This window comes from Ceratotherium simum, chromosome 33 (assembly GCF_057802395.1).
Source record: "Ceratotherium simum simum isolate JZ-2026a chromosome 33, ASM5780239v1, whole genome shotgun sequence".
NCBI classification, from domain to species: Eukaryota; Metazoa; Chordata; class Mammalia; order Perissodactyla; family Rhinocerotidae; genus Ceratotherium; species Ceratotherium simum.
In genome coordinates, this window is record NC_141932.1 from 27110182 (window position 1) to 27136776 (window position 26595).

The 26595-nt window shown below is 51.6% G+C and overlaps 2 protein-coding genes across 4 annotated transcripts; one reads left to right on the plus strand and one right to left on the minus strand.

Moving 5' to 3' along the window:
• The first annotated feature begins 15787 nt into the window (after positions 1-15787).
• CAPNS1 (calpain small subunit 1) lies at positions 15788-22984 on the plus strand. 3 transcript variants are annotated; one of them, XM_014794840.2, is made up of 11 exons: positions 15788-15933; positions 16836-17044; positions 17966-17999; positions 18288-18377; positions 18528-18585; positions 18677-18741; positions 20045-20113; positions 20214-20292; positions 20438-20554; positions 22192-22250; positions 22434-22984. In XM_014794840.2, exons 2-11 carry the CDS (start codon positions 16854-16856, stop codon positions 22458-22460), a joined length of 789 nt encoding a protein of 262 aa, XP_014650326.1. In that variant the 5' UTR covers positions 15788-15933; positions 16836-16853; the 3' UTR covers positions 22461-22984. The 3 variants fall into 3 exon arrangements, with proteins under 3 accessions (XP_014650326.1, XP_087278358.1, XP_087278359.1); XM_087422232.1 differs by having other exon boundaries at positions 15797-15944; XM_087422233.1 differs by lacking the exon at positions 15788-15933 and adding an exon at positions 15978-16146.
• A 721-nt stretch (positions 22985-23705) lies between these two features.
• COX7A1 (cytochrome c oxidase subunit 7A1) lies at positions 23706-25600 on the minus strand. The gene is made up of 4 exons (XM_004439766.3): positions 25292-25600; positions 24509-24595; positions 24290-24374; positions 23706-23833 (listed from the first exon to the last, which is right to left on the minus strand). Exons 1-4 carry the CDS (start codon positions 25598-25600, stop codon positions 23778-23780), a joined length of 537 nt encoding a protein of 178 aa, XP_004439823.2. The 3' UTR covers positions 23706-23777.
• Positions 25601-26595: the final 995 nt, after the last annotated feature.

Below are 26595 nucleotides of genomic sequence, written 5' to 3' on the forward strand. Positions count from 1 at the left end.
TAAGCCTGAAGTAATCCCTGTGGTGGTTCATGCAGATCAGAAACTTGATCCTGTGCTAAACACACACTTAGGCTGAAGGCAGCCTGTGTCCGGAGCTGGGCTAAATCACTAACTTGACATGCTAATGGCCCACTTGAGCTGATTCATGTACCAATTACAGACTTGGGATCATTCACTAGGCTAAGAGGTGAGGTAACCTTAGTGAGGAAGAGGACAGACTCTGAAGCCAAGACAGCCTAGGTTCAAACCCCAGCTCTGGCACTTGCCAGCTGGGGGACCAAACAAAGTATTCCTTCTGAGTGTCAGCTTCATTCCTATAAATTGGGGCTGATAAGAGTACCTACCCCAAACAACTGTTGTGAGCATTAAATGAGCTAATACCTGTAAAGTGCTTAAATTCAGAGCCAGGCACACAGGTAAGTGCTTACTCAGTATCAGCTGTAGGTCTAAAAACGGCTATATAGTCAACAGTTGCTATGCGGGCTTCATTTGATCCTCACAGCGGCCCCTGCCCCCAATTTCTTCACCGTTTCTCCTCCCCATCCCACCTTTCCTGACCCTGGGAAAGTCCGGGGTCACCGTCTCCGAAGGGGAGTCCCAGAGGTTCCCCCAGAGGGTACCAGCCTCCCAAGTCCCTGCAACCTCAGCGGCCCTGCCTAAGCACTGTCCCAGACGCGAGTAATAACCGCACAGCCGTCACGCGGGGGCAGCAGCGCACTGCTCAGCGCACCGCGCGCGGCGCATTGTGGGGCGCGTAGTCTCGCTGGCGTTGGGCGGTGTCTCCAGCCTGGCACGGGAACTGCATTTCCCAGAAACCCGTGCGTCACCCTGAGCCTTCCCTTGCTCTCGTCTGGAAGCGGAGCTCTGCTCCCTCCCTGCGGCGCGGGAATTGTAGGGTGACGGGATGTTGCTCCTCCGCGGAGGGCGGTGGTACGCAGGCGCGGGCTGCTTGCAGACCGCCCCGAGTTTAATCCGAGAGTGAGAACCGGAATTCTGGCTGGGGCGCCAAAGCTGACTTTCTGGCCGTGGTAGAAGAACCGAGATGACAACTGTTTGTAGCCTGGAGCCAGCTGGTCCGCTTCCCTCCCTCCTGCTTTCCTGCATCTAAACCGGTCACTCCTGGTCAGCGCTCAAGCTTGGTGAAGGCGCTCCCATTTTAAAGGAAAAAATATTCCTTTTCTCCTCTTTTTTCTCTCTTCTCCTTCACAAACTTTTTTGTTTTAACTTATTGGGGAAGTTTAAAATTAGACTAGTATGAGGATCGCCCAAGTACCCATCATTCAGCTTCACTAATTGTCAACATGAGGCCGATCGTGTACAATTTTTCCGGCCTTTCCTCTCCATTATTTTAAAGTAAATCTCAAGCAACTGTATCATCTCATCCAGAGATGTTTCTATATGTATCTCTAAGAGAGATAAGGGGTCGCCATCACATCTAACAAAAACTGCAATAATTTTTTGATATTATCTAACATAAGGTCAGTATTCAGAAGCCCCCAATTGTTTCATAAATGTCTTTTTTTTTTTTTTTGGTGAGGAAGATTAGCTCTGAGCTAACATCTGTTGCCAATCCTCCTCTTTTTGCTGAGGAAGATTGGCCCTGGGCTAACATCCATGCCCGTCTTCCTCTACTTTGTATGGGATGCTGCCACAGCATGGCTTGACAAGCAGTGCGTAGGTCTGCACCCAGGATCCAAACCCGACAACCCTGGGCCACCGAAGTGGAGCAAGTGAACTTAACCACTACCCCACTGGGCCAGCCCCCATAAATGTCTTTTTACTGTTGGCATGTTCAGATCAGAATCTAAACAGGGTTCCCACACTGCATTCGGTTGATATCTAAGTCTTTTGTTTTACAATGGTTCCCTTCCCTTTCCATCTTCGTGTGGGGTTTCCCACAGTCTGATTTGGCTGGTTGGCCTCTTGGTGTCCTTAATATGTTCTTCTATCCCTATATGTTTTACAAACTGGTAGATCCAAAAGCTGGGTCAGGTTCAGGTTCAACATTAGGGTAAATATACTTTATGGGTGGTGTTGAGTTCATTGATCGGGACACACGTACCATCCTGTTGTCTCATTTTGTAATGTTAAGATCCCATCTTGGATTCTTGTGTTGTCAGCCTGATCCATCCATTAAGAAACCACAGCCAGGGCCGGCCCCATGGCTTAGCGGTTAAGTGAGCGAGCTCCGCTGCTGGCGACCCGGGTTCGGATCCCGGGCGCGCACCGACACACTGCTTCTCTGGCCATGCTGAGGCCGCGTCCCACGTACAGCAACTAGAAGGACGTGCAACTATGACATACAACTATCTACTGGGGCTTTGGGGGGAAAAAATAAATAAATAAAATTATAAAAAAAAAAAAAAAAAAAGAAACCACAGCCAAACTTCAGGAAAGAGACGTCTGTAAGGTCCTGCCTTCATCCCTCTGCCTCTGCTCCACAAAAACTGATTTTTTTTTTTGTGAGGGAGATTGGCCCTGAACTAACATCTGTTGCCAATCTTCCTTTTTTTGCTTGAGGAAGATTTGCCCTGAGCTAACATCTGTGCCCACGTTCCTCTATTTTGTACGTGGGACGCCTGCCACAGCATGGCTTGATGAGTGGCACGTAGGTCTGCACCCGGGATCCGAACCCACAAACCCCAGGCTGCCAAAGCAGAGCGTGAGAACTTAACCACTATGTCACCAGGCCAGCCCCTGAACTGTCTTTTTATTGCAAAAGCCCTTCCCTGTTGCTACATTCAAGAGTTAATTCTTCACCTCAACTTACTGATCCCTTTAGACCAGTGGTTCTCAAACTTCTGTGTCTCAGGACCTTTTTACACTCTTAAAAATTATTGAGGACCTCAAAGAGCTTTTGTTTATGGGGGTTATATCTGTAGATATTTACCACATTAGAAATTAAAAATTTTAAACATTTACTAAAAAAAATAATAAACAATTACATATTAACATTATTAACTTTTTTATAAAGAATAACTTTTTTTATTATTATTTTTATTTTTTGTGAGGAAGATCAGCCCTGAGCTAACATCCATGCTAATCCTCCTCTATTTTTTGCTGAGGAAGACCCGCTCTGCGCTAACATCTATTGCCAATCCTCCTCCTTTTTTTTTCCCCCAAAGCCCCAGTAGATAGTTGTATGTCATAGTTGCACATCCTTCTAGTTGCTGTGTGTGGGACACGGCCTCAGCATGGCCGGAGAAGTGGCGCGTCGGTGTGCGCCCGGGATCTGAACCCGGGCCGCCAGTAGCGGAGCGTGCGCACTTAACCGCTAAGCCACGGGGCCGGCCCAAGAATAACTCTTTTGTGAGCACACTGTAGTGTATACAGAAGTGAAGTGATAATGTTGTACACATGAAACTTATGTAATGTTATAAATCAATGTTAGCTCAGTTAAAAAAAAAGAATAACTTGAAAAAATTAGTGAGAAGAGTGGCATTGTTTTACATTTTGAGAATCTTTTTAGTGTCTGGTTTAAGAGAAGATAGCTGGATTCTCATATCTGCTTCTGCATGGAAACTATTGAATATTATTACGCAGCCTCTTGAAAAACTCCTCTGTATACTTGTGAAAAAATGAGAGTGGAAAAGGAAAAAAAAAGTCTTAGTATTATTATGAAAATAGTTTTAACTTCAAAGACCTCCTGAAAAGATCTCAAGGACTCTAGGTGTCTCCGGTATTTGAAATATCCAAACGTTCCCTACAAAATCCTCATTTCTGGCTTCTGCCATATGGGGATATCTGACAACACGGAGCCCACTTCTCTACTTGGGCCCAGTGGGCTGGATCCGCTGTACCTGTCAGGGCCTAACTGGGTTCTAGAAACCACTCCCATATTAGAACAGTGGGGCATCAACACGCTGAGGTAGTTATGCAGCAGATGAGGGAGCTGAGGGGCCAAACAGGAGCCAGTGAAGCAATCTGAAATTAGCAGCAGTGGGAACTGCTGCCGCTCTAGGCTGAAGGAACAAGGGAGGAGGTGGTGTCACCAGAGCCCAGAGATGAGGTCACCTAGCAGAAGCTGGAAACCCAGTAGGAATGTCTGGCTGGTTGGAGCTGTGGAGGAGCCTCAGCCACAGCGAGAGAGGGGAGAATTTCCCTGGCCTCTTCCTCCCGCTCTCCAGGCTCCTGCTCACTTCCCATTGGCTGAACCCCGGTGAATCCAGATGAAGGGGGAGACTAGGAACTGTGGCCTCGGGTGCAGGCAGCAAGAGGAGGGCGCAGAACAGGTCTGGGGGACAAATACAGCCCAGAGCAGCACAGCCGGGGTTCCCCGGTGCCCCGGGGTTCCCACCGTGCCCTGTTGTTCTACACCAGGCTCTGCTCGCTGATTCGTATTACCTGTCTGGCTGCTGGAGGATTAGAGTTAGGAGTTGGGTTGGAAACCCTGTTGTGGTGGGTTTAAAATATGTCCACAAATTCCTTGACACTTTTCTGTTTAAGAGCCCTCCCCTTGGGTGTGGGCTGGACTTAGTGCCTTGCTTTTAAGGAATAGAACATGGCAGAAGTAATGGTGTGTGACCTCTAAGACCACGTCATAAAAGACATTGTGTCTTCGTCCTTACTCTCTCGGGTCACTTGCTCTGAGAGAAGCCAGCTGCCCGTATTGTGAGGACACTCCAGCAGCCCTATAGAGAGGTCCGTGTGGTGAGAAACTGAGGCCTGCCAAGAGTCGACGAGCAGCTGAGGCCGACAGCCCTGTAGTGGGCCAGCTTAGAAGCAGCCCTGATCCTTCAACCCCGTGAAGCCATGAGATGGCTGCAGGCCTGGCAACAGCCTGACCGCATCCTCATGAGAGAGCCTGAGCCGGAACCACCCAGTTACACCACTCCCGGACTCCTGCCCCATAGAAAATGTGAGATCATGAATATTCTTTTAAGCTGTTAAATTTTGGTTTTAATTTGTTAGCAGTCATAGGTACCTAATGCACTTGTGTTCCAATTACCGATTGCTGCATTAAATATTATCTAAACCTCACCAAGTTAAAACAGCCATTTTATTTGTCCTGCATTTCTGTAGAAGGGAATTTGAGAAGGGCGTGGCTTGGTGTGTCTTGTGTATTTGAGTCAGAAGTTGGCTGGGGCTGGAGGCATCTCAAGGCTTGACTAGGCTGGATGTCCAAAGTGACTCAGCAGCTTGGCTGGCCGTGACTCTGGCCGTTGGCTGGGAGCTTGGCGGGGACTGGAACTAGAGGACCTCCCTGGCCTTCCCAGCATGGCTGTCTCAGGGTAGTCGGACTTTTTACTGAGTGCTGACTTTCTCCAAACAGAGTGTTCTAGGAGATCCAGGCAAAAGCTGCAGGGCCTTTTCTGATCCAGCCTCGGGAGTCACATAGGATCATTTCTGCTGCTATTGATCAAAGTGATCACAGACTCACCCAGATTCAAGAAGGGGCCACATAGATCCCAATTCTTCATGCAAGGAATGTCAAAGCCTTGGTGGTCAAGTTTTTCAAACAGTCCCACTTTGCTATAAAGAACATTCTGTAAGGCACTAACTTTGCTCTCCTCACTCTACACATTCTCCTCTGATCAATTCTTGAGACTTTAATCACCATCTGCATGTGATTCACGGCTCTGTCTCCAGCCCAGCCTCTTTGCTGATGTACTCATTGGCTGCCAACTGCACAGCTCCCTGCTTCTGTCTTAGACGTTGCTTAGATACCTCAGAGACCAGGCTGTGCCTGTTTAAATTCCTGAGCCACACAATGATGACAAATAATAAAAATTATTGTTGCTTTAAGCTACTAATTTTGGTATGGTTTGTTATGCAGCAAAAGCTAACTGACACAGGATTACGGAAATGTTTTCTGGCTACCTATGAGCTTTGCAGAAGAAGGGGTTACATGTTTTTCACAATATAAACAATCACAATGTCAGCACAGGGCCTGGCATATTGTATTCATTCACGCATCCATCCACTCATTCATTCATTCATTCTCCAGGTATTTGTTGAGATCCTGCCATGGGCCAGGTACCTTTCTGCGTACTGTGGCTACAGCAGTGAACACAGACACAATCTGTCTTCATGGAGGCTACATAATTTCAAGTGTGGTTTTAGTGTAAGAATAACCTACTGGAGAATGGAACAGAATAGTTGGCCAGACTAGAGAATGTAAGAACTTATAATAGGATAGAAGCATTTTGTCACACCATTTGGATTGATCTCTCACTTATTTTTGGAAAAATATCAATTTGGAACCTCAACTTACATGATGTACCAAAATAAATTCCAATTGGATCAGACTGATATGTAGGGGGGAAATTACACCACGAAAAGCTAAAGGTTTTCACCAGCAAATATTGAATGACTTCCGTATGGGGAAAGACTTTCTGAGCTTCAGCGCAGTGGGGGCACAAACCACCAAGGAAAAGGTTGATGAATTTGGCTGTACAAAAAGCTGAATATTTTATATGTCCCAAAAGGGCATGTCTGAAATTCAAGTAAATATGCACTAGAGAAGTATGTTTGCAACAAAAATGATAGAAAATTGGGTCAAAAATGATAGAAAATTGGGTAACACCCTTAATGAATGAAGATATTAATAAAGTAATGTGAAATTAACATGAAAAACCAAAAAATGAGCATAGAATATGAAAAGACAATTCATAGAAGAAATAGCCATGGCCAAAAAAACATGAAAGCCAAGTTCGCCCCCACTAGTATTTGAAAAATGTTCCTTAAAATACTGAGACACTTCCTTTTGTCTGTCAAATCAGCAAAGAGGTTTAAATTATGGTTCCCCAAAGCTGAGGACAGGTCAGGGCAACGAGAGACCCCAACCACCACAGTTGGGATATGAATGGCAACAGCCTCTCTGGAGAATGACTGTGTGGCCTGAGTCCAAAGCTTGAAAATGTGCACACCTGTTGATTGATCATTGACATTTCTAGGAATTTAGCCCCTGGAAATAATCAGGGAAGTGAGTAAAGATTTTACTGAAAGGATTTTCATGGCACCACTTTTTGATTATAACAACAACAACAACAACAACCAAATAATCAAACATCCAACCAGCACTTGACAGTTTCAGGAGGTGTTAATGAATACTCAGAGATAAAGAGTTCACTGATAAGAGAAATGCAGGCTTTGCTGGCTTTAACAAAGTTAGACGAGCTGTTCTGTTGCAGGAATTTTCATTAACATGCTACAGTCCAGGATAACTATACAAGAGGGAATCTCCTTGGCATTATTTCCTGAATTTATTTGGTCATGGAGCTTGTATCAGTTAGCTACTGCTATGTAACAAACCACAGCAAAACTTAGTGACTCAAACAATAACCATTTATTATCCTCACAAATCTGTGGATTAGCTGGATGGTTCTACTGATATGGGCCAGGCTTGGCTGATCTTGGCTTGACCTGCTTTTGCATCTGCAATCCACTGGAGGGTCAACTGAGTGCTGGACGGTTATGATGGCCTTGGCTGAGGTCACGGGGTTCATCGTCTGGCAGGTCAGCCTGGACTTGTTTTCATGGAGGAGCTAGGATCCAGAGAAAGAGAGAGAAGAATATAAGGCAGGTCTCTTGAGGCCTAACCTGGGAAGTAATACACTGTCCTTGCACCTCATTCTATTGGTAATGACAAGGCCAGTCTAGCTTCAAGGGATTAGGATATGGACTCCACTCCTTGATATGAGAAGCTGCAAAGTCAGATTGTACAGGGCAAGGATGCAAGGAAGAGTGGAAAATAGGGCTACTTTTACAATCAGTTCTACCGCAGAGCCTTTTCTTCATGGAGTGTGTTAAAGTAAATAATGCTACGGGCGGCCCTGTGGCGAAGCGGTTAAGTACGCGCACTCTGCTGCTGGCGGCCCGGGTTCGGATCCTGGGTGTGCACCGACACACTGCTTGTCAGGCCATGCTGTGGGGGCGTCCCACATAAAGTGGAGGAAGATGGGCACAGATGTTAGTCCAGGGCCAGTGTTCCTCAGCAAAAAGAGGAGGATCGGCATGGATGTTAGCTCAGGGCTGATCTTCCTCGCAAAAAATAAAAATAAAAAATAAAGTAAATAAGGCTAGCTGCTGTTTTTTTTTCTTATTTATTTATTTTTAATTATTTTTTTTTGTGTGTGAAGAAGATTAGCCCTGAGCTAACATCTGGTGCCAATCCTCCTCTTTTTTTGCTGAGGAAGATTGGCCCTGGACCAACATCCGTGCCCATCTTCCTCCACTTTATATGGGACGCTGCCACAGCATGGCTTGATAAGTGGTATGTAGGTCTGTTCCCAGGATCTGAACCTGCCAACCCTGGGATACCAAAGAGGAGCACGCAAACAACTGCTATGCCACTGGGCCGGCCCCTGCTAGCTGCTGTTAACTGAAGAACTTCAAAACTCAGTGGCTTAATAAATCTAATTTTTTGATTCACACCATAGTCCAATGCAAGTCAGTGGGGTCACTCTGCTCCACAGTCCTACAGAGACCCAGGCCCCTTCCATCTTGTGGCTTTGCCCCCCTCTACTCTGCAGAATCCCTCTGTTGAGCCAGTGGGTGTTGAAAAAAAGTAAAGACCAGTGTAGGGGGTTTTTAAGGTCAGGCCTGGAGATTGGACACAACGCACCTGCTCAGATGCCATTGGCTACAAGTCAGTTACATGTCCATACAAAATTGCAAGGAACAATGGGAAATGTAGTTCAGCTGTGTGTGGAAGAAGAAAGGGAAGCAGTTTTGGTGAGCAATTAGGCAATCTCTGCCACACATTTTGGGATACGCTGTATCTGAAAATAGAGGAGGGTTGTGTTTGTTTCCTGTCTGTTGCCTGTCTCCCTCTGCTAGGACATAACCTCCACGAGTTTTGTTCACCACTACAACCCCATCACCCATCCAGGGGCCTGGATATATAAACATTCAATAAATATGTGTTGAATGAATGAATGAAACAAATTCTATTAACTTTCAGATGGTGGAATATTATGAACACACTAAAAGTGATATTTTTAGGGACATGGAAAATTTCTCAGGGTGTGTATAATGTGCACAGTGGGTTAGATAGGATTTAATATAAATCCCATAACAGAACTCAATATGGCAGTGGCTTCAATAAAATAGAACTTTCTTTCTTTCTCCCATAGAAGCCTGAGTGTAAGCTGTCCAGGGCTGGTAACGAGGCTTCTTAGTATCAAGTACCCAGACTGCTTCTTCCTATGGCCCTGACATCTGTAGGGGAGTGCCCTGGCCTGTGTGGTCCAAAATGGCTCCCACCACATCCATGTTCCAGGCAGTGAGAAAGAGAAAGAGGAAATGGAGACTCCCTCAGCTGCTCCTTCAGAGCACAGTGAATCGAGAAATAAAATCTTAGCTTTAGTGTCTAATTTGTTCTGCCCTGTGGAGTGTGAAGGTCATCTCTTTGGTTACTTTTCAGGGCAAAGAGTGGAGGTATAACAGTGAGGTCAGGTCATGGGTGAGCAGTCGAAGGGAATATAGCTGCTCATTCTCGTTAATACAAGTTGTTTGCAAAAATAGACGGGATGCAAATTTGCATATATGATATGGTCAGAAATTATAAAAATATTCCCAGGAAAAAGTCAGAAAGGAAATATAACTAAATAGAGGTTGTCTCTGAAAAGTAGGTCAATTTTTCCTTTTAAAATATATTTTGCTCTATTTTATACATTTTCTACAATGAGCAAGTATTCACCTTTAGTTGTGAAATATAGAATACCTACAGAAAGAGAAAAAATATGAATGCACAGTACACTGAATCATTATAAAGTGAGCACTCAGATGCCAGAGTGATCAGGCTGGGATGGGGGAGCCCAGAAGGCTGTGAGTTGCCAGAGAAGGTACCTGATTTAGCTGGGGTTCACAGAGGCAGGGAGGGAATTATCAAGAAGAGCCTTACGGAGGCGAGCCATCTGAACCATGGTCTGGAAGGATGAGGAAGGTTTGCTGTGCAACCATAAAAGCACACACTCTATGGATTCAGAGAGTTTTCATTTGGATGAGGAAGTCTGAATTTTATAAATAATTCCCCAAAGGATGATGACATGATGAAGATGATGATGATGATGATGATGATAGCTAAGAGTTATTGACCATGTGTTCCAGGCCTAGCCCTGGGCTGGGTGATGCGGAGGACACAGTGCCCCCTATCATAGGGCCCCCAATGCAGTCCAGGAGACAGACGTTATCCAACGCTACAGATCGTTATTTGTTGTGAGTGTCTTGGGGAAGAAGTTCTGGGAGTCCTGGGAGCATATAACAGGGCAACCTGCTCTAGTCTTTGATGGGGGAGGTCAAGAAAGGTTTCTTTGGTGAGGTGACTACAAAGGAAGAAGGGTAGGAGGGGTGGTACTGCAGAGGCACAGCCTGTGCATGAGCCTGGCAGCCAGGGAGCCCTGGGAGAGGACCAGGAAGAGTGATGGTTAACTTCACGTGTCAATTTGACTGAGATACAAGGTGCCCAGACGCTTGTTTGGCTAAACATTCTTTCTGGGTGTGTCTGTGAGGGTGTTCCCGGATGGGATTAGCATTTGAATCGGTAGACTGAGTAAAGCAGGTTGCCCTCCCCAACGTGGGAGAATCATCCAATCCTTTGAGGGCCTGAATAGAGCGAAAAGACAGGGGAAGGAATAATTCACACCCTGCCTGACCGCTGAGCTGGAACATCAGGCTTCTCCTGCACACAGACTGGGACTTAGACCATTGGCTCCCCTGGTTCTCGGGCCTTCAGACTTGGACCAGAACTTAAACCATTGGCTTTCCCGGCCCTCCAGCTTGCAGCCAGCAGGTCGTGTGACTTCTCTGCCTCCATAATGGTGTGAGCCAATTCCTTATAATAAATCTCTTTCTCTCTCCTTCTTTCTTTCTATTGACTCTGCTTCTCTGGAGAACCCTGACTAATACACTGTTGAAGGCAGGGCAGTGGAGGGACAGTAATCCGAATTAGTCATCATGTAACTACTTGGGTTTACACCTGGCTCTGCCATCCCCTCAGGCAAATGACTCCCGCTCTCTCACGGGAAGTGAATCTCCACTTCCTCTCACGTTAGTTCCTTTCCAGAGGGTTGTGAGAGGCCTTGCAGGACATGCCTGTAATGCAGTCACCCCAGCCTGGTCCCATCAAGCCCTGGGGCGGCATTAGCTAGGGTAGTTATGACTATTGCAAGTTTATTAATTGGTGGCATTGTGAAATTAACATCATTGAAGCAACAAATTGTGAGGATTAAAAGCGTGAGCTACAAAGCTAGCCTTCCTGGTTTGAATCTTGACTCTGACACTTATGATGGGGTTCAGGGCAGGCCGCCCCAAGATGTGCTACTCTGGATGTGGATTATTTCGAGCTGAAGACAATAAAGGCTCAGAAGACTCAGAAAGAAACTTTGACCTCCACCAGCAACTAACTGCCTAAAAGAATTTAAGATAGAAGGCCTGTTCCCAGGACATGCCATCACCATAGATAACTCTGGGTATGGATAGACTGGGAGGGTCCTTGCTAAGCCCATTCTTATCAAAGCTCTGAAAACCAAGTAAAAGTAGAAGTGACCCTTTGTAAGAGACATTTACATTTATAAGGGAAATCTCCATTTGTAAATGTGTCTTTCTCTCTGTACGGGGAAGAAGGGGGGATGACCTTATCTCTAGAAACTCATCAGTGAGGAAGGCAAGGACTTAAATCTGCATATTAACCTTACTCTTGTTTACTGTGCTTTTCTGGTAATCTCCCATAGCTGACTCCCCCACCCCCAACATCCTCCTTAGTCTCTAGCTGAAGATGGTGTTTAAGATGAGAACCTCTGCCATTTTGTCGAGTTACCCAGTTATTCCTGGGTCTCTCCCATGTATACATGTTATAAGGCTTTGTTTAATTTTCTCCTGTTAATCTGTCTCATGTAAATTTAATTCATAGCCCAGCCAGAAAGGATCCAGAGTGGGTAGAGGATAGTCTTCCTCCCCTTCACTTACAAGCTATGCAATCTTAGATAAGTAATCCCATCTCTCTGGTTACCTCAAGGGCCTGATAACAACTTCTACCTGCATCAGTCAGAATATGTTAGGTTATGCTGTGGTAACAAATGAGCCCTAGACCTTAGTGGACGAACATCTCAAAACATTTCTTGCTCATAGAAATAGGCAGATGTCCTCCACGCCATGGCTCAGCAATCCAGCCAGCTTCCTTTGTGTGGCACCTCTGTGCTCGCATAGCACCCAAGGCTGCCTGGGCAGCGGATGAAAGCATGGAGCATCCTGCACTGGCTTTTAAATGCTACTACTGGGAAGTGACACACCCAACACTTCCATTCACATTTTATTGGCCAAAGCAAGTCACATAAGCATGCCTGAGTTCAAGGAGCCTGGAAGATGGTGGAAGACTTTAGTAAGGTTTGCTGTACTATCTTATTGATGGTGCTGAAAATTCAATGGGAAAATTCACACAAAACATTTCATTCAACAAATATTGAGTACCTCAGATGTGACAGGCACTGGCTTAGGAACTGGGTACGTAGCAGTGAAAAAGAGAGACGGAAATCCTTGCCATCAAGGAGCTCACATTCTAGTGGGGGGACAGACAAGAAACTGAAGAAATAAGCAAACTCTGCAGTATGTCAGCAGGTGATAATGGTAACGTTACCACACCAAAGTGGGTCTGCTTCTCGGTGAGTTGAAATCAGAGCCTTCACCAGAAGTAGTTGTCACACAAAGTAAAATTTGTTTGCCGCAAATAGAGACCACAGGGAATCGTTTCCAAAGCCGTGGCTCCCTGAGCACAGGGAAGCAGGAGCCTTTTATTTCGGATGCGGAATGAATACTCAAAAGGGAGAGGTCGGCATTCGCTTGCGAAGTCTCAGTTGGAAAACACGCTTCCACGTACATCACATGTTATGGTAGTAAGGCCTTAGCTCCTCCTGGGGTGGAGATCTTAGCATTAAAATGAGGCAAAGGTCATCTCTTGGGCACTTCTCGCCCATCTGTGTAGGTGTCTCTTGTGGTGGGGTTTGGACTGGTTCAGGGCGGTTGGTGATTGTCTTAACATAACAAAAGAGAAAAAACAATTTGGAGAAACAGTTAAATGCTTCTGAAACCTCCCTTGAGTTCCTTGGGACAACTAGTGGGTGACAGTAAGAGCAGCGTGGGGGTGGGACAGGGAGTGTGGGGTGGGACGGAGATCTGAGAGGACCTTCCTGAGATGACGAGATGTGGAGACTTGAGGCACAAAGGCGGGGCTCAGAAGGGCCTTGGGGCTGGAGTGGCGGCCTCCCGTGTGCCGCAGGAGAGGGCTGTTGGATATGGCTGTGCTGGCAGAGCCTCCTCGTCTGCGTCTGGTCTGTGTTCAGCTGGAATATCCAGGTCAAGCTGCCAGTACAGCTTCTTCTCCTTTCTTACGAGGGAGGAGATGAGGGCAGAGAGGTGCCAGGACAGGTCACTAGGGACTTGGTGGCCGTGGTGAGACTTCGAGTCTTATAGTGGTGAGGTGCAGCCAGGGGAGGGCTCAACCAGGAGGGTCCGGACCTGACTCAGGTGTTCACAGGCTCCCTCTGGCTGCATTTGGGGAAAGGACGGTGAGGGCAGGTACGGGAGCTGCGATAATGGTCCAGGCCAGAGAGGACGGAGGCAGGGCCAGGTTGGGGGCAGTGGCTGGGGAGAAGAGCTTAGTTTTTGTGGGTAGAGTCAACAAGGTGTGCTGACAGGTTGGAGTGGGTGTGACAGAGAAGTCAAGGACGACTCTGGGGTGTTTGGTCTCAGTCACTGGAAGGACCAAGGTGCCATTAACCTAGACTGGGAAGGTGGAGAGGGAGCAAGTTTGGGAGGAAGGTCAGGAGCTCAGTTTAGGATGTGTGAAGCCTGAGACACCGCTAAGCCCCCTATGGAGATGGAGAGTAAGATGCAGAATGTAGGAGCCTAGAGATGGAAATTTCTGGGCTGAAGACAGAAATTTGGGTGTTGATAGCCTAGAGATGGAATTTAAGCCATGCATGTGGGGGAGATCCCTGTGGCATGAGTGGGACAGAGAGAAGGACCAAGGCCTACAACTTGGAGCTGGCCGGGATTAAGAGTCAGGGAGACAGACCTAGATGACAATATGATTTAACTGGCAATGAGTGCTCTGAGAAAATACAGGTCACAAACAGGTACCCGCAAGCCTCTTCTAGTCTCAGGAGGCGACAGGGAGGGCTTCCTAAGGAGGTGACTCCTGAGCTGACACCCAAAGCCTTAGTAGCTACAAAACCAGGTGAAAAAGGCAGAAGGAATGTTCCAGGTAGAGGGCACAGCCCATGCAAAGGCCTGGCAGGCAGTGAGCCCCAGAGAGGGCAGAGAACAGAGGCTGCTCAGTCTGGCAGGGAGGGGTGTGGGGAGAAGGGAATCCGGATTAGTCATCACCACAAGTATTGGCATCAGCCAAGCCCAGTTTCATACCTGGTCCTGCCACCCTCTGTGACCTCAGGCAAGTTACCCTGCCTTCAGAGCCTCCATTTTCTCTGGTTAGTTCCTGCCTCATAGACAAGGTTTGTGTAGCAGTTCCATGGCCTGGCCCCAAGCCCTCAAGAAGCACAGCTGCGATTTTGTCTGTTGTGATCTTCTTGTTTGAGCTATTATCATATTAAAATATTTCTATTATTGAGGAGTCAATGCATTAGGGTAGTGGGTAAGGGTACAGGCTAGGGAATTTAACCTCCGAGTCAGTTTATTTATTTGTAGAATGGAGATAATATATAGCATCCATCCCATAGGACTGTTATGAGGACATATGGGCTGATATGTGTAAAGTCTTAGGAGCACGCTTGGCAGTTATTTTTATCAGTATTATCTAAGGATGAGAAAGAGTCAACCCCCTGAGGAATCCAGGTGGGCTCCAGGAGGAGGGAACAGCATGAGTACAGACACAGAGGATAATAGCTATTATTTACTAAGCGTTTATGACTTAAATATGGTAGGGCCGGCGGGGTGGGGGGCATGGGACCCTTGTTCCCATTTTACAGATTAGAAAATCATTGCTCGAGTCACTGTTTGGGATCCCACAGTTATTAAGGGGCAGAGCCAGGATCAAACTCAAGTTCAGCCAGCCTCGAGGCAAGAGCCTGGGAGCCAGACTTAGTTCCCTCTGAGGAGCCCTGAAAAAGTAGCGGGTGCGCACGGGTTGGAGGCTGGAACCCGAGAGCAAGCGAAAGGCCTCCAAAGGCTACTTCAGTCGCCCTCCTCCCCGCCCCCCCAACCTGACCTCAGGGACATCCAGCCTCAGAAATCAGGCCGTGGCCAGCGGACTCTTCCTGTGTCCGGGCCCCTCTTTAGAGACTGGAAGACTGAGGCGACACTTGGGCCGGTCCGGGAAAAACGATCCTGGTGACCCTGACTCGGGGTCCAGGCGAGTGCGGGTGGAGGAGGCACAGGTGGTTTGGTGGGCGGCGAAGTCCCGCCCTCGGCTGGACCGCCACCCAGGCTGCCGCAGGGACCGGGGAACCTAGTCTAGCCTGACTCCCTACCACAGACGCGGGCGCTGATCCCCGGGCCTCCAGACGCTGTTTGTCGCCACAAGGCTAGGATAGGGCCTGAGTGCCAAGAGTCCTCAGTCCCTTTTCAAGCCGACTGAAAACCGCATCGGTGGCCGGGTGGAGGCTGGCTTCGGGGCGAAAAATCACACTACAACCCCAGGGAGTCACCTCGGCTCTCTCGTCCCCGGGCGCCCTCACCTGGCCGGGAGAGTCGTAGGCACCTCAGACCTATTAAGTCAAGGCGGGGTTGGAACGCGGGGCGGTGGAAACGTGTAGGGCGGAGCCGCGGCGGCCGCATCCCGTTACGAAGGCGGGGCCGCCGCGCGCAGGCGCAGTTCCAGCGCCGGCTCTAGGACCGCGCGGATACCCGCTGGGCCCCCAGCAGTGCCGGATCCGGTGCCCGCGGCCTGAGTCACGGGTCCCGCCCTACCGAGTCGGGCGCAGCCGGAGGCCCGGGAGCAGCACAGGCGAGCGGACCGGCGGACCTGTGAGCGAGGCGGTGAGCGCCCGGTGCGGAATCCCTCTGTACTCCGTAATCCCAGCCCTGGCGGCCCCCAGCCGCGAGGAGATCCTAAAGTCCCGGTCTCAGGGGTCCCCCAGACCCATGATCTCAGATGCGAACCCCCAGACCTGTCCGGCCCCAGTTATCCCGCCCCAGGGATTCCTCCACTTTCCATCTCCGGATCTAAAATACGAGCCATGGATTTGAGAGGTAAATCTGCTCGTAAAATCTGCCCTGGGTGGGCCTCCAGAACCACGGTCCGAGATCCGTGCTCCCGATTGTAATGGTGACTCCGTTATCCCGGGCCCCGGGGCTCACACCCACAATCTTAGACATCACCCCACGGACCCGGCGGTGACACTGTAATCCTGCTGCTGGGAGAACCTAAGCCCCCAAGCCACATTCTGGATTTCCTAAACCCTGCCCCGGGGGCCTCTAGGTGGAGAGTCTCTGATCCGCGCCCCTGATCCGCCCAAGACCCCTAAAGTCCAGTTCTGGGGCTCTGGATTTCAGATTCGAGCGCCCAAACAAGTCAAGGATGCCTTACACCAACCTGGGGCCCCCATCTTGAGAACACCCCCAGACTTGGACGGGTTCGGGTGCTTAATGATGCCTATGCGTAAACTCAGTCCAGGGCCCCCCAAACCAGACGGGGACCCTTTGGACCGGAGTGGGTTTCAAATCTGATCCTCCGTCCGTCTCCTACCACCCGACAACTGCCCTCCCGCTGAAGCCCAGACCCCACCCCGAATGGACCCTCAAGCCCCGGCCCGAGGATAGGTCCCCACCCGGAGGCCTCATATTATTCCCCCACGTCCAGCTGCCAGAAATGGGTATTTTTGTGGGGAGGGGGCGGGCTCAGGGGCGAGGCGGCCACCTGACCCCTTTTTCCCCCTCAGGGATCCTGAGTCGCAGCCATGTTCCTGGTTAACTCGTTCCTGAAGGGCGGCGGCGGCGGCGGCGGCGGCGGGGGAGGCGGGGGCCTGGGCGGGGGCCTGGGGAATGTGCTCGGAGGCCTGATCAGCGGCGGCGGCGGCGGCGGCGGCGGCGGCGGCGGCGGTGGCGGAACTGCCATGCGCATCCTGGGCGGGGTCATTAGCGCCATCAGGTAAGGCGGGGCCTGGGGAGGGGCGGGGCCTGGCGGAGGAGGCATGTCCAGCACGAATAGAGTGGGGTAACCTGGCGACTGACCTGGAACCTTCATTAGGCTGGGCCGGGGCTGGGCTGGGAGACTGGCCTTGAGGGGCAGACCGTAATGAGGCCGATGGCGGTTCAGGGGGCGGGGCTTGACCTGGGCGCTGTCTGACCGTTGAGGGGACGCCATCAGATGGGACCCGGGAGGTGGGGCTTCATGGGCTGGGCGCCGCCTGCTTTCAGTTACTTGGAGACGAACATTAAGGGGGCGGAGCCAACGAGACTGGGTATTGCTTCCCGGGGGCGAGGCTTGTTTTGTGGGCTCGGCCTGGCCGCACTAGGTGGATCAATGAGGAGGTGGACCCAGAAGAGGCCGAAGCCTAATGGGATAGGGGAAGTGGCCTTGGCCTGGGCCTGGCCGGGCACTGGCTGGATAGAAAGATGCCCTGGTGGAGGGAGGAGACGTTGTCGATAGGGGCCTCGTTAGCCTTGGCCACTGAGCAGTGATCCCTCAAGGGGCGAGAACCCGTGGAGCTGGGGTGGGATGTTGGAAGACACAGGCTTTCCGTTCAGGAAGCCATGGCGATGGAGCAGGTTCCTAGACAGGTGGGACCCGGGGAGCTGGGGCCTTCAAGGGCTGGGTCTGTTGAGGAGTCTGCCGTTGGGTAGGTGTGCCCTGGGAGGAGAGCAGCCAGCATGGGGGCGGGCCTGTGGGTTTCCTCGCTGCGCAACCAGGGCAGCAAGGATAGGGACAGGTGAGGGCAAGGACAGATGAGGCAGGCGGAGGGAGCAGGTAGGCAGGGTGGCGGGCTGGGGATTGGGGGTTGGGCGTGGGGGCTGTCACTGCCCGCTGGAGGCCCCGCCCCCTGGCGCTAACTCCCTGGTTTCCCTTCAGCGAGGCGGCTGCGCAGTACAACCCAGAGCCCCCGGTAAGCCACCCCTCGCAACGGGAGACCCCTCTTCTCACTCTGAGACCTTTTCCAGCACCATCCTTGTCCCTTTGGACAAACCCCACCTCCTCTCCCTCTTTTCCTCCCATTAAGTCTCTCCCTTCTCATGTCTTCAACTTAGCTAGACCCACTCCCTGTCACTGACCACCTCTCCTTCCTTTGATCACTCAGCCCCCCCCCCCCACTCTGACTTTGCCACACCTAGGGCTGTCCTGGCCAGGGCCCCCTCCCCCTCCCTGCTATGAGATCTCCTCCCTCTGTCTGCAGCCCCCACGCACCCATTTCTCCAACATCGAGGCCAATGAGAGCGAGGAGGTCCGGCAGTTCCGGAGGCTCTTTGCCCAGCTGGCTGGAGATGTAAGTAACCCCGGGGCCCCCAGACCTGTCCTAACCCTTCCGTGCTTTCCCTTGGGCCGCCCTTGGACACACACACTCCATCGTGGCAGTCCCAAAGTTCCCATCCTCCTTCCTGACATGCTCAGACCCACCCCTAACTTCTCCCCACAGGACATGGAGGTCAGCCCCACAGAACTCATGAACATTCTCAACAAGGTCGTGACCCGACGTGAGTGACTGGGGTCAAGAGAAGGTTTAGAGGCATGGTGGCTGGGGTAGCCATGATCTCTTGCCTCTGACCTTCAACCTGTCCCTCACAGACCCTGATCTGAAGACTGATGGTTTTGGCATTGACACATGTCGCAGCATGGTGGCTGTAATGGATGTATCCTTGGGGGCAGTCGGTGGGGGGGGGCCTGGGTGAAGAGGGAATTTTCTGAGAGCATGATTGGGGCAGCCAGGGTGTAGCTTTCATACTTGCAGAGGTGGACATGCATACATCAGAACACACGCCCACCCATGGACATGTGGCCGTGAATAGTAACATCAGCTGTCATAGCTGGCACCTCACTTACTGTAATTCACAGTCACCCTGTTAGATGGCACAATTATTACACTCCCTTAAAGGTGAAGAAACGACTCAGAGAGAGGCTAACATCTGTCTGAAGTTATAAATAAAGAATAGTGGCAGGATAGGAATTTGGACACAAGTCTTGAGAACCCAGGCTTATAACTGCCACAGGTATGCCCACGTGCACACATACACATGTATCCAAGGGCACACCCACATACATAAAAGACATGAAGCCATGTGCACAGGGACCAGTCAGTAGCTGATCTTGGGTACTCACACACTCAGCCCACAGGGCAGTGCAGACACATGCGTATGCACATGTCATGTGATCACACGCGTGTGTTGCATAGGGTTAAACAGTTCTGGCTCTGCCCCTTAACAAGGTTGCTGAGCCTCTCTGTCCCTCAGTTTGCCTATCTGTAAAATGGGGTGAATGATGATGGTGATACTGAATTGGAGCTACATGCAAAAGTTTTAGCATAGTGCCTAGGAGCACATAGTAAGTGGTCTGTATGCATTAGCTGTTACTATGATCTTACTCAGGTAGAGTTTTCAGCTCCGAATCTGTTTCTTTCTCTGTCACTGAGGAATAATAGTGGTGGGGCTGGTGTCTTGAGCATTTAGGGAGAAGTGTTCCTGAGACGCTTAGCACTGTCTGGCGTGTCCTAGGTGACTTGATACCTTTATTGTTGCTGTTTATTGAGAATTTATCAGACGTCCCCCCCGAGCTAAGGGCTTTATGTTAATATCTCATTCAGTTCCTACCACAAACCCAGCGGGTAGAGTTCTAAGATACCCTCGTTTTGTCCATGTCCTCACATTTATGAAATTGAGGAATTAGCAACTATTTTCAGGTGAGGAATTTGTAGTTTGGAGAAGTTTAATATAATTCCCCATGGTTATGTTTAGAGACAGTCCTTTTTTAGGAATATAAACTAAACTATGTATGGCTAAAAACAAAAATAAAGGCACAGGCCGGGTGACATGAGCAGGGTGGGGAGCTGAGGGTAGCTCAGGTTCCCCTGCTTGGCCGTTACCCTAGTCATGTACACAGTGTGTATAGTGCATGCATCCGGGCACCATCATTACACTCGTCTTAACACCCTCCCACCAGAGCGACACGACAGGCAAGCTGGGCTTCGAGGAGTTCAAGTACTTGTGGAACAACATCAAAAAGTGGCAGGTGCGTGGCGACCTCAGACTCCTAGCACAAAGACCCCCAAGCCGTGGAGATGCCATGCCCCATGATGCTCAGTTGAACCCTGACCTCCGTTTCCCCACAGACCATATACAAACAGTTTGACGTTGACCGTTCGGGGACCATCGGCAGCAGTGAACTCCCAGGCGCCTTTCAGGCAGCAGGTGTGGCTGGGAGGGACTTGGTGGGGCTGCGGGTGGGAGTGGCGAGGCAGCCCCCACTGAGCTGGTCTGAGCCTGAATCCTGGCAGGGGGGCTGAGAGGGTTGGGCTACGTGGCTCCCACACCTGAGAGACGAAACCATTCTCAGGGTTCCACCTGAACGAGCATCTCTACAACATGATCATCCGACGCTACTCAGATGAGGGAGGGAACATGGATTTTGACAACTTCATCAGCTGCCTGGTCAGGATGGACGCCATGTTCCGTGAGTGACACCCTGGCTCTCTTCCCGGTCGGGATTGGTTCAGCCTCCATTGGCCAAGGTCCCTGAGGTGGGCCATGCTAGGGGCACAGCAGTGACGGGAATAGCCCCAGCTCCTGCCCTCACGTCACTCATAGTCCACTGGAGGAGAAGCAACTCACCAGATGGTGACAGCTCCGAATGGTTACTGCTGGGATAGGGGCCGCCTGGGCAGAGCGATGAGGCTGTGAGGGGAAGCTCAGGGCACAGTGGGCCTAGACTTGTGATTGGGGAAGCTCCTTACGAGGCACCTGATGCAGCCTAAGGGCTTCCTGGAGGAGGCCACATGTGAGCTGAGACCTGAGAGATGAAGAGTGAGCCCAGTGAGAGGGTGGGGGCGAGTGTTGCAGTGGGAACAGCCTGTGCGAAGGCCTAGAAAGGGAAAAGAAGATGGTGCTTTGGGTGTTTTTTGTTGGACTCAGTTCAGAGTGCTGAAGAGGGGTTGGGATGGGGAGACAAGGCTCTGAGGGGTCAGTAGGGGCTGGATATGAGGGCTCTTAGGAACACTAATGCACTGAATCCTAAGACTGCCCTGAGAAGTGGGAACTTTGTCCCGATTTTACGGAGGAGAAACCTAGGGCTCAAGGAGGCAAAATGGCTTGCTCACAGCCACTCAGCTAGGAAGTTAGAAGCTAGGAAGTCTTGCAAAGCCAGAATCTGGACTCGGATCTGTCTGAGCAAGTTGAGTGAAAAGAGGCAGGAGCAATGGGCATGGTCAGGCCAGGCAGGACTGTGAATGCCAAGTTCAGGGTGCTCAGACACTATTGGAGGCAATGGAGAGCCACAGCAGGTTCTAGGCAGGGGAGGGACAGGGTCAGGTTTGGCTTGAGGAAGATTCCTCGCCTCCTGAGAGCCCAGGGAGGACAACGCATTAAGAGCTTGGGTAGAGGAAAAGGGGCGGGTATGTCAGGGATGGGAGGGGAAGGTGAGAGTAGACAATAGGGCAGATGATGCCAAGAAGAGAAGCCCAAGAAATGGCCATTGGATTTAGCAGCAAGAGGGCCAGTAGCAACTTCAGCACGTGCAGGTTCCGGGACACCACGTGTGTGGACCCCCGCGGGTGGGAACTGAGGGCTGAGAGAGGAAGCAAAGGCTGTGGGCACCTGTTTGCCAAGGTTTGGGTATAGGTGGGGAACATGGGGTCGGGTTTCAGGGCAGGTGGGGGACCAGGCAGGAAGGGGAGCCCACAGAGCCTCCTTGCAGTAGCCTGGGTAGGCTGGAACTGGAGGGCTTAGAGGTGAGCAGGAGCCTGGGGCTTGGGCAGAGGGTGATGGGAGCGCAGGTCGGTACACAGAGGCCATTACTGAGGTGGGTAACAGCCTGGCTTCCAAGCCCAGTCTCCTCACTTTCTCGCTGTGTGACCTGGAGCACATCACTTCACTTCTCTGTTCCTTGTTTTAAAATGACACTTATCTCCCAGAACTGGACACTTAATCCAGAACTGGATTAAATGAATTAATATGCAGAAAGCACTTTATACAGTGCTTGGCACAGAGCAAGTACTCATTAAAGTACTAGCCGTTATTATTCTCATCCCATATATTGGTATAATATTTTTATCCTCAAAGCCAAATCCCCCCAACCCTTCCCTTTTCCTCTAGGTGCCTTCAAATCTCTTGACAAAGATGGCAGTGGACAAATCCAGGTGAACATCCAAGAGGTAAGAACCCCATCCTGGGATGTGGGTGCCCAGTAGGGGACCCGTCCCCTCAGCCCTGTGTACCTGCTCTGAGCTCGGGCTCCCTCCCCCATCTTCCCAACAACCGCCGGGGTCGGGGCAGAGAAGGGCACCTGCTCTTCCTCAGCTCCCTGCTCCTCACTCTCCGTGCCTCCCTGTCCCCAGTGGCTGCAGCTGACTATGTATTCCTGAATGGGAGCCCGGACCTGCCCCTCATCGCCTCGCTATAGGAGTCACCTGGACTCTGCGGTCTCTCCCAGAACTGATCCTGTCTGTAGTCATGTCCTCATGGGTCCTGCTCATCCACAGGCGTTTCTGTTCTCCCAGCCCTCGGCACCCGGCTTCTCAGTCAAGGGCCAGGGTCCAACCTGCCCCAGCCTGCCCTGCCCCAAGTTATCCCTGGCTCTAAGACACTCTAACATGCCCTGCCCCAAGGGTCACCCGACCCCCAGCACACTCATCTCACATCCACTCCATAACCCATCTCGTGCACCTGTGCCAAGCCCAACGCTTGTGTCGCTTCCATGCCCCAAGGGCCCTTCTCTCAGTCCTGAGAACATCACTCCAGTCTCTACACGCCCTGGCACACCCATTCACAGTTACCACCCAGGCAGCCGAACTCCAGGCCGTAACAGGCCCACGTCCCAGGGCCTTTGTATTCTGCGCCAGCCTGCCAGGCCCAGGAGGAAATAAATGCACCCCAGTTGCTGCTCTCAGATCGCCTCCTGTTCGAGAGTTGAGGGGTGGCTCAGGCTCTGTCTGGGGCAGAGGGAGTCAGGGTCCTGGGCGGGGGGTGGTGGTGATTTATGTCTCCACGTCTATCCCCAGGGCTGGATCTGTGTGTCTCCTAGTTCTTTTCTTGTCTTTTTTCTCATACTGGATCCCAGTTGGGCTGTAGCCTCCTTCTCACTGAGATCCCTCACAGATCCTGTGGAGGCTGAGACTGGGACCCAGAAGCCCAGGCCATCTCTGCTTCTGCAGGAGCAAGGCTGGCGGGAGGTCTCAGTGCCACCCTGGCTCTGTTCCAAGGCCGTGTTTGCCCCTCTCTCAGCTTCTAGGCTCCAGTGAGTCTGTCCTCACATGCCTGTGCCTCTGCCTCTGTTGTGCTGTGGTCCAGGCTCAGCATCTTCCTTCCCACTCTCGGGCCTCTGCGAGGAGAGGGGCTGCCATCCCAGGATACAGAGCCCCTTTCGCATTCGAGGATACCACCCCAGGTCCCAAGCCCTGAGGGGCAGCCCCGGGGTGCCATCTGGGGGTGCCTCTGGGAGGTTTGAGAAGGAGCGACATCCTAGGAGTAGCCCTGGTCTAGCATGAGGGACTCAGGGCTGGGGCAATGGGCTGTTCATGGGGCAGAGATCCCTTGCTAATGGGAGGACAGGCTGAGGGGCATGGACAGGCCCACCTGCGCGCACACCCACACGGAGGACAGAGCTGGGCTGGGTTCCCCAAGAAGCCAGCACATTTATTGATGCTCATTCAGGTCTCTCAGGTCCTGCAGGCTTCTTGGTCTCACTTCTTGTGGGGGAAGGAGGCCCAGCCAAGGCAGTACAGGCTGTAGGCGGTGCCTAGGGAGGGAGAGTGGAGGATACAGAATGAGACCCTAAGAGCCTCCCTGAGCCCCATCTCAGGTTTTTAAGCCCCTCTGCAGACTCCGCAGTCCTCAGCCCGGATCCCAGCCCCAGTTCAGGTTCCAGCTCCCTCCCCACACCGCACTTCAGGTGGGGCATCACCGGGCCTTGATCCAGCTCAGGCTGGAGCTTTCTCCCCAACTCCTGCCTGGGCGCCGGATCCCATCCTGGGACAGGAGCCTAAGCCCTAGGGTGCTCCCTCCCTATATGCCTGCCCGGACTCCCGTACCGACCCCAAACCTGGCCAGCCCAGAACCTAGTCCCCTCCCGAAACCCCAGCCCAGATGCTAGTCAGGCCTCTCCGCAGACCCCAGCCCGGAACCTGCGCCTTCCTCACTCCGGCTCGAGCCCCGCCTCCCCGCGCAGCTCAGGCCGAGCCGGCCCTGCACTCACCGCCCAGACACAGCCCCATGGTCACTCGGTACAGGATGTTGTCGGCTACCCCGCCCTTCAAGTGCACCGGGAGGTCATTGTCCGCCTGGATGTGGGGAGCGTCCGATGAGGAAGGGGTGCTGGCTGCTCCGTAGACGGTGTCCCCTGCCTCCCCGACCCGGCTGCGGGCGGAGCCTGCGGCCCCGGGTCCTCCCCTCGCCCCGCCCCCGCCCCGCCCACCTGGAAGAGTTTCTGTTTCTCAGCCACTCGGTTCTCGAAGCGGTTCCGGGCGGTTGAGCTGAAGGAGCGGACCAGTGCCTGGGAGACCTGGAGGGAGCGGGTCGGGGGGTATGGGAGGCACCTGGAGAGGCGTCCCGAAGTGGGTCCGGCTGGGGGCGGGGGCGGGCTCTCTGGGGCCAGGACGTGGGGACGGTCCCATCCCCGGGCAGTGTCTCAAAGGCAAGATCGGAACTGCCAGCACGAGTCGGGGAGGGAATCCTGTCCAGAAAGGCCCAGAAGGGGACTCGCGCCTAGAGGGTCTAGCTGAGAGGTTACAGGCTCTCTAGGGGGTCCTGGAAGAGGAGCGGACTCCGAAGGGAGACTCACGATCTTCGGGTCCAAGTCCCGAGATGTTTGGGGGGTGGGTTTCCTGGATTAATGGGAGAAGCCCAGGTCCCGGGAATGTCGGGACTGGATCTGGGGTACCTAACGGGGTTTACGGCCGGGGGAGGGAAAGGGGGGTGAAGTTCCCAGTACCTAGGTCCCGAGGTGTTAAGGGAACCCTGGATGAAGGGAAGAAGGTCAAACCCGGGGCTTTGGGCCATGTTAGGGGTCCCCGGCTGTCTCAGAAGTTCTTGGATTGGCAGGTGAGGAGTGGGGGTCCCAGGCTGTTTAGGAGGGAGTCCTGAATCCTGCAGGGGGCTCACGTTCCAAGGCCCCAGATTCCGAGATGTTTAGGGAGTCTCGTATTGGGGCGAGGGCTTCCAGGTTGGGGACCCCGGCCCGACCTGTGGGGACCCTCACCCGCAGGGCCCTCATTCTGCGTCCTCCTCTTCGCCCGGAGTCACCTCCCCTCTCCGCCCAAGGACATATAGTGCCCTCCCCTCCCGGGGAATCCCAGGCCACGCCCCAGGCGCGCAGCGCGACAGTCCTGTCCCCGGCTGGGGGTGGGAAGCCGGGCAAATTCGGCGACCAGATTCGGATTCGTCCAATAGGCTCGGGGAGAAGATGCTCCAACCCCTCCCCCGCGCCAAATGGTTGGAGCACCCATCTGTTACTTCTCGGAATTTCTATTGGTCCAAGTGGAGAGGACAGCGGTACCAGGGAATACATTTTTGGTTTGTTTCAGCGGAGATATCCGCCTGGGGCAAGTGCAGTTCCTCCCCCCGGGTCACTCGGATTGGAGAACAAGTGAGAGCTCAGGTAAACTGGGGTTCCAACTCCTTGTTCTCTACGTAGACTGGGTCATCATGCCTCTGAGCCCTAGTTCCTGTGTCTGTAACCTGGGTGGTAAGTCAGGTCTGTTGAGAGCATTAAATGAGCTCATGTGAGAATGTAACAGAGCTAATAACCTTTGCACAATTATTGCCTATCATAACTATTGCACAGTTATTGCATACAATAACAATTGTACAGTTATTGCATAACCCAGCTGGTAACTATTGCACAGAAACAACAGCTGTTATTTTTACTATTTTCTGGCAGTACGGTTGATATATCAAATATTTTTATATTTAGTTAATTTTCATTTTATCGTGGAAAATTTCAAACATAGAGAAAAGCAGAGAGAAAGGTGTAATGAACCTCCGTCTTGGACCCCACCTACTTCAACAATTATCACCATTATAGTGTTTTTCTTGTATCTCCACCACTCAACTCTTTTTCTTTTTGTGAGGAAAATTAGCCCTGAGCTAACATCTGTTGCCAATCCTCTTCTTTTTGCAGAGGAAGACTGGCCCTCGGCTAACATCTGAGCCCATCTTTCTCTACTTTATATGGGAGCCACCACAGCGTGGCTTGATAAGCCATGTATATGTCAGAGCCCGTGACCCTGAACCACCAAAGCAGAGGCGCAAACTTGACCACTACACCACCAGGCTGGCTGCAACTTTTTTCCTTTCTTTCTTTCTTTCTTTCTTTTTTTTTTGGTGAAGAAGATCAGCCCTGGGCTAACATCTGCTGCCAATCTTCCTCTTTTTTTTTTTTTTTTGCTGAGGATGGTTAGCCCTGAGCTAACATCTGTGCCCATCTTCCTCTATTTTGTAAATCGGACACCTCCACAGCATGGCTTGATGAGTAGTGCATTGGTCTGTGCCCACCGCTGCGAT

What these genes read in the sequence shown, in the direction of transcription:
- CAPNS1 (XM_014794840.2), top strand. Translation starts at nt 16,854, where the DNA reads ATGTTCCTGGTTAACTCGTTCCTGAAGGGCGGCGGCGGCGGCGGCGGC. An exon ending in CAGGATGGACGCCATGTTCC is followed by an intron (nt 20,555 to 22,191) that starts GTGAGTGACACC and finishes CTTTTCCTCTAG; the next exon opens with GTGCCTTCAAATCTCTTGAC. An exon ending in TCCAGGTGAACATCCAAGAG is followed by an intron (nt 22,251 to 22,433) that starts GTAAGAACCCCA and finishes CCCTGTCCCCAG; the next exon opens with TGGCTGCAGCTGACTATGTA.
- COX7A1 (XM_004439766.3), bottom strand. Translation starts at nt 25,600, where the DNA reads ATGTATTCCCTGGTACCGCTGTCCTCTCCACTTGGACCAATAGAAATT. An exon ending in GCAGAATGAGGGCCCTGCGG is followed by an intron (nt 24,596 to 25,291) that starts GTGAGGGTCCCC and finishes CGCTCCCTCCAG; the next exon opens with GTCTCCCAGGCACTGGTCCG. An exon ending in AGAAACAGAAACTCTTCCAG is followed by an intron (nt 24,375 to 24,508) that starts GTGGGCGGGGCG and finishes CCCCACATCCAG; the next exon opens with GCGGACAATGACCTCCCGGT.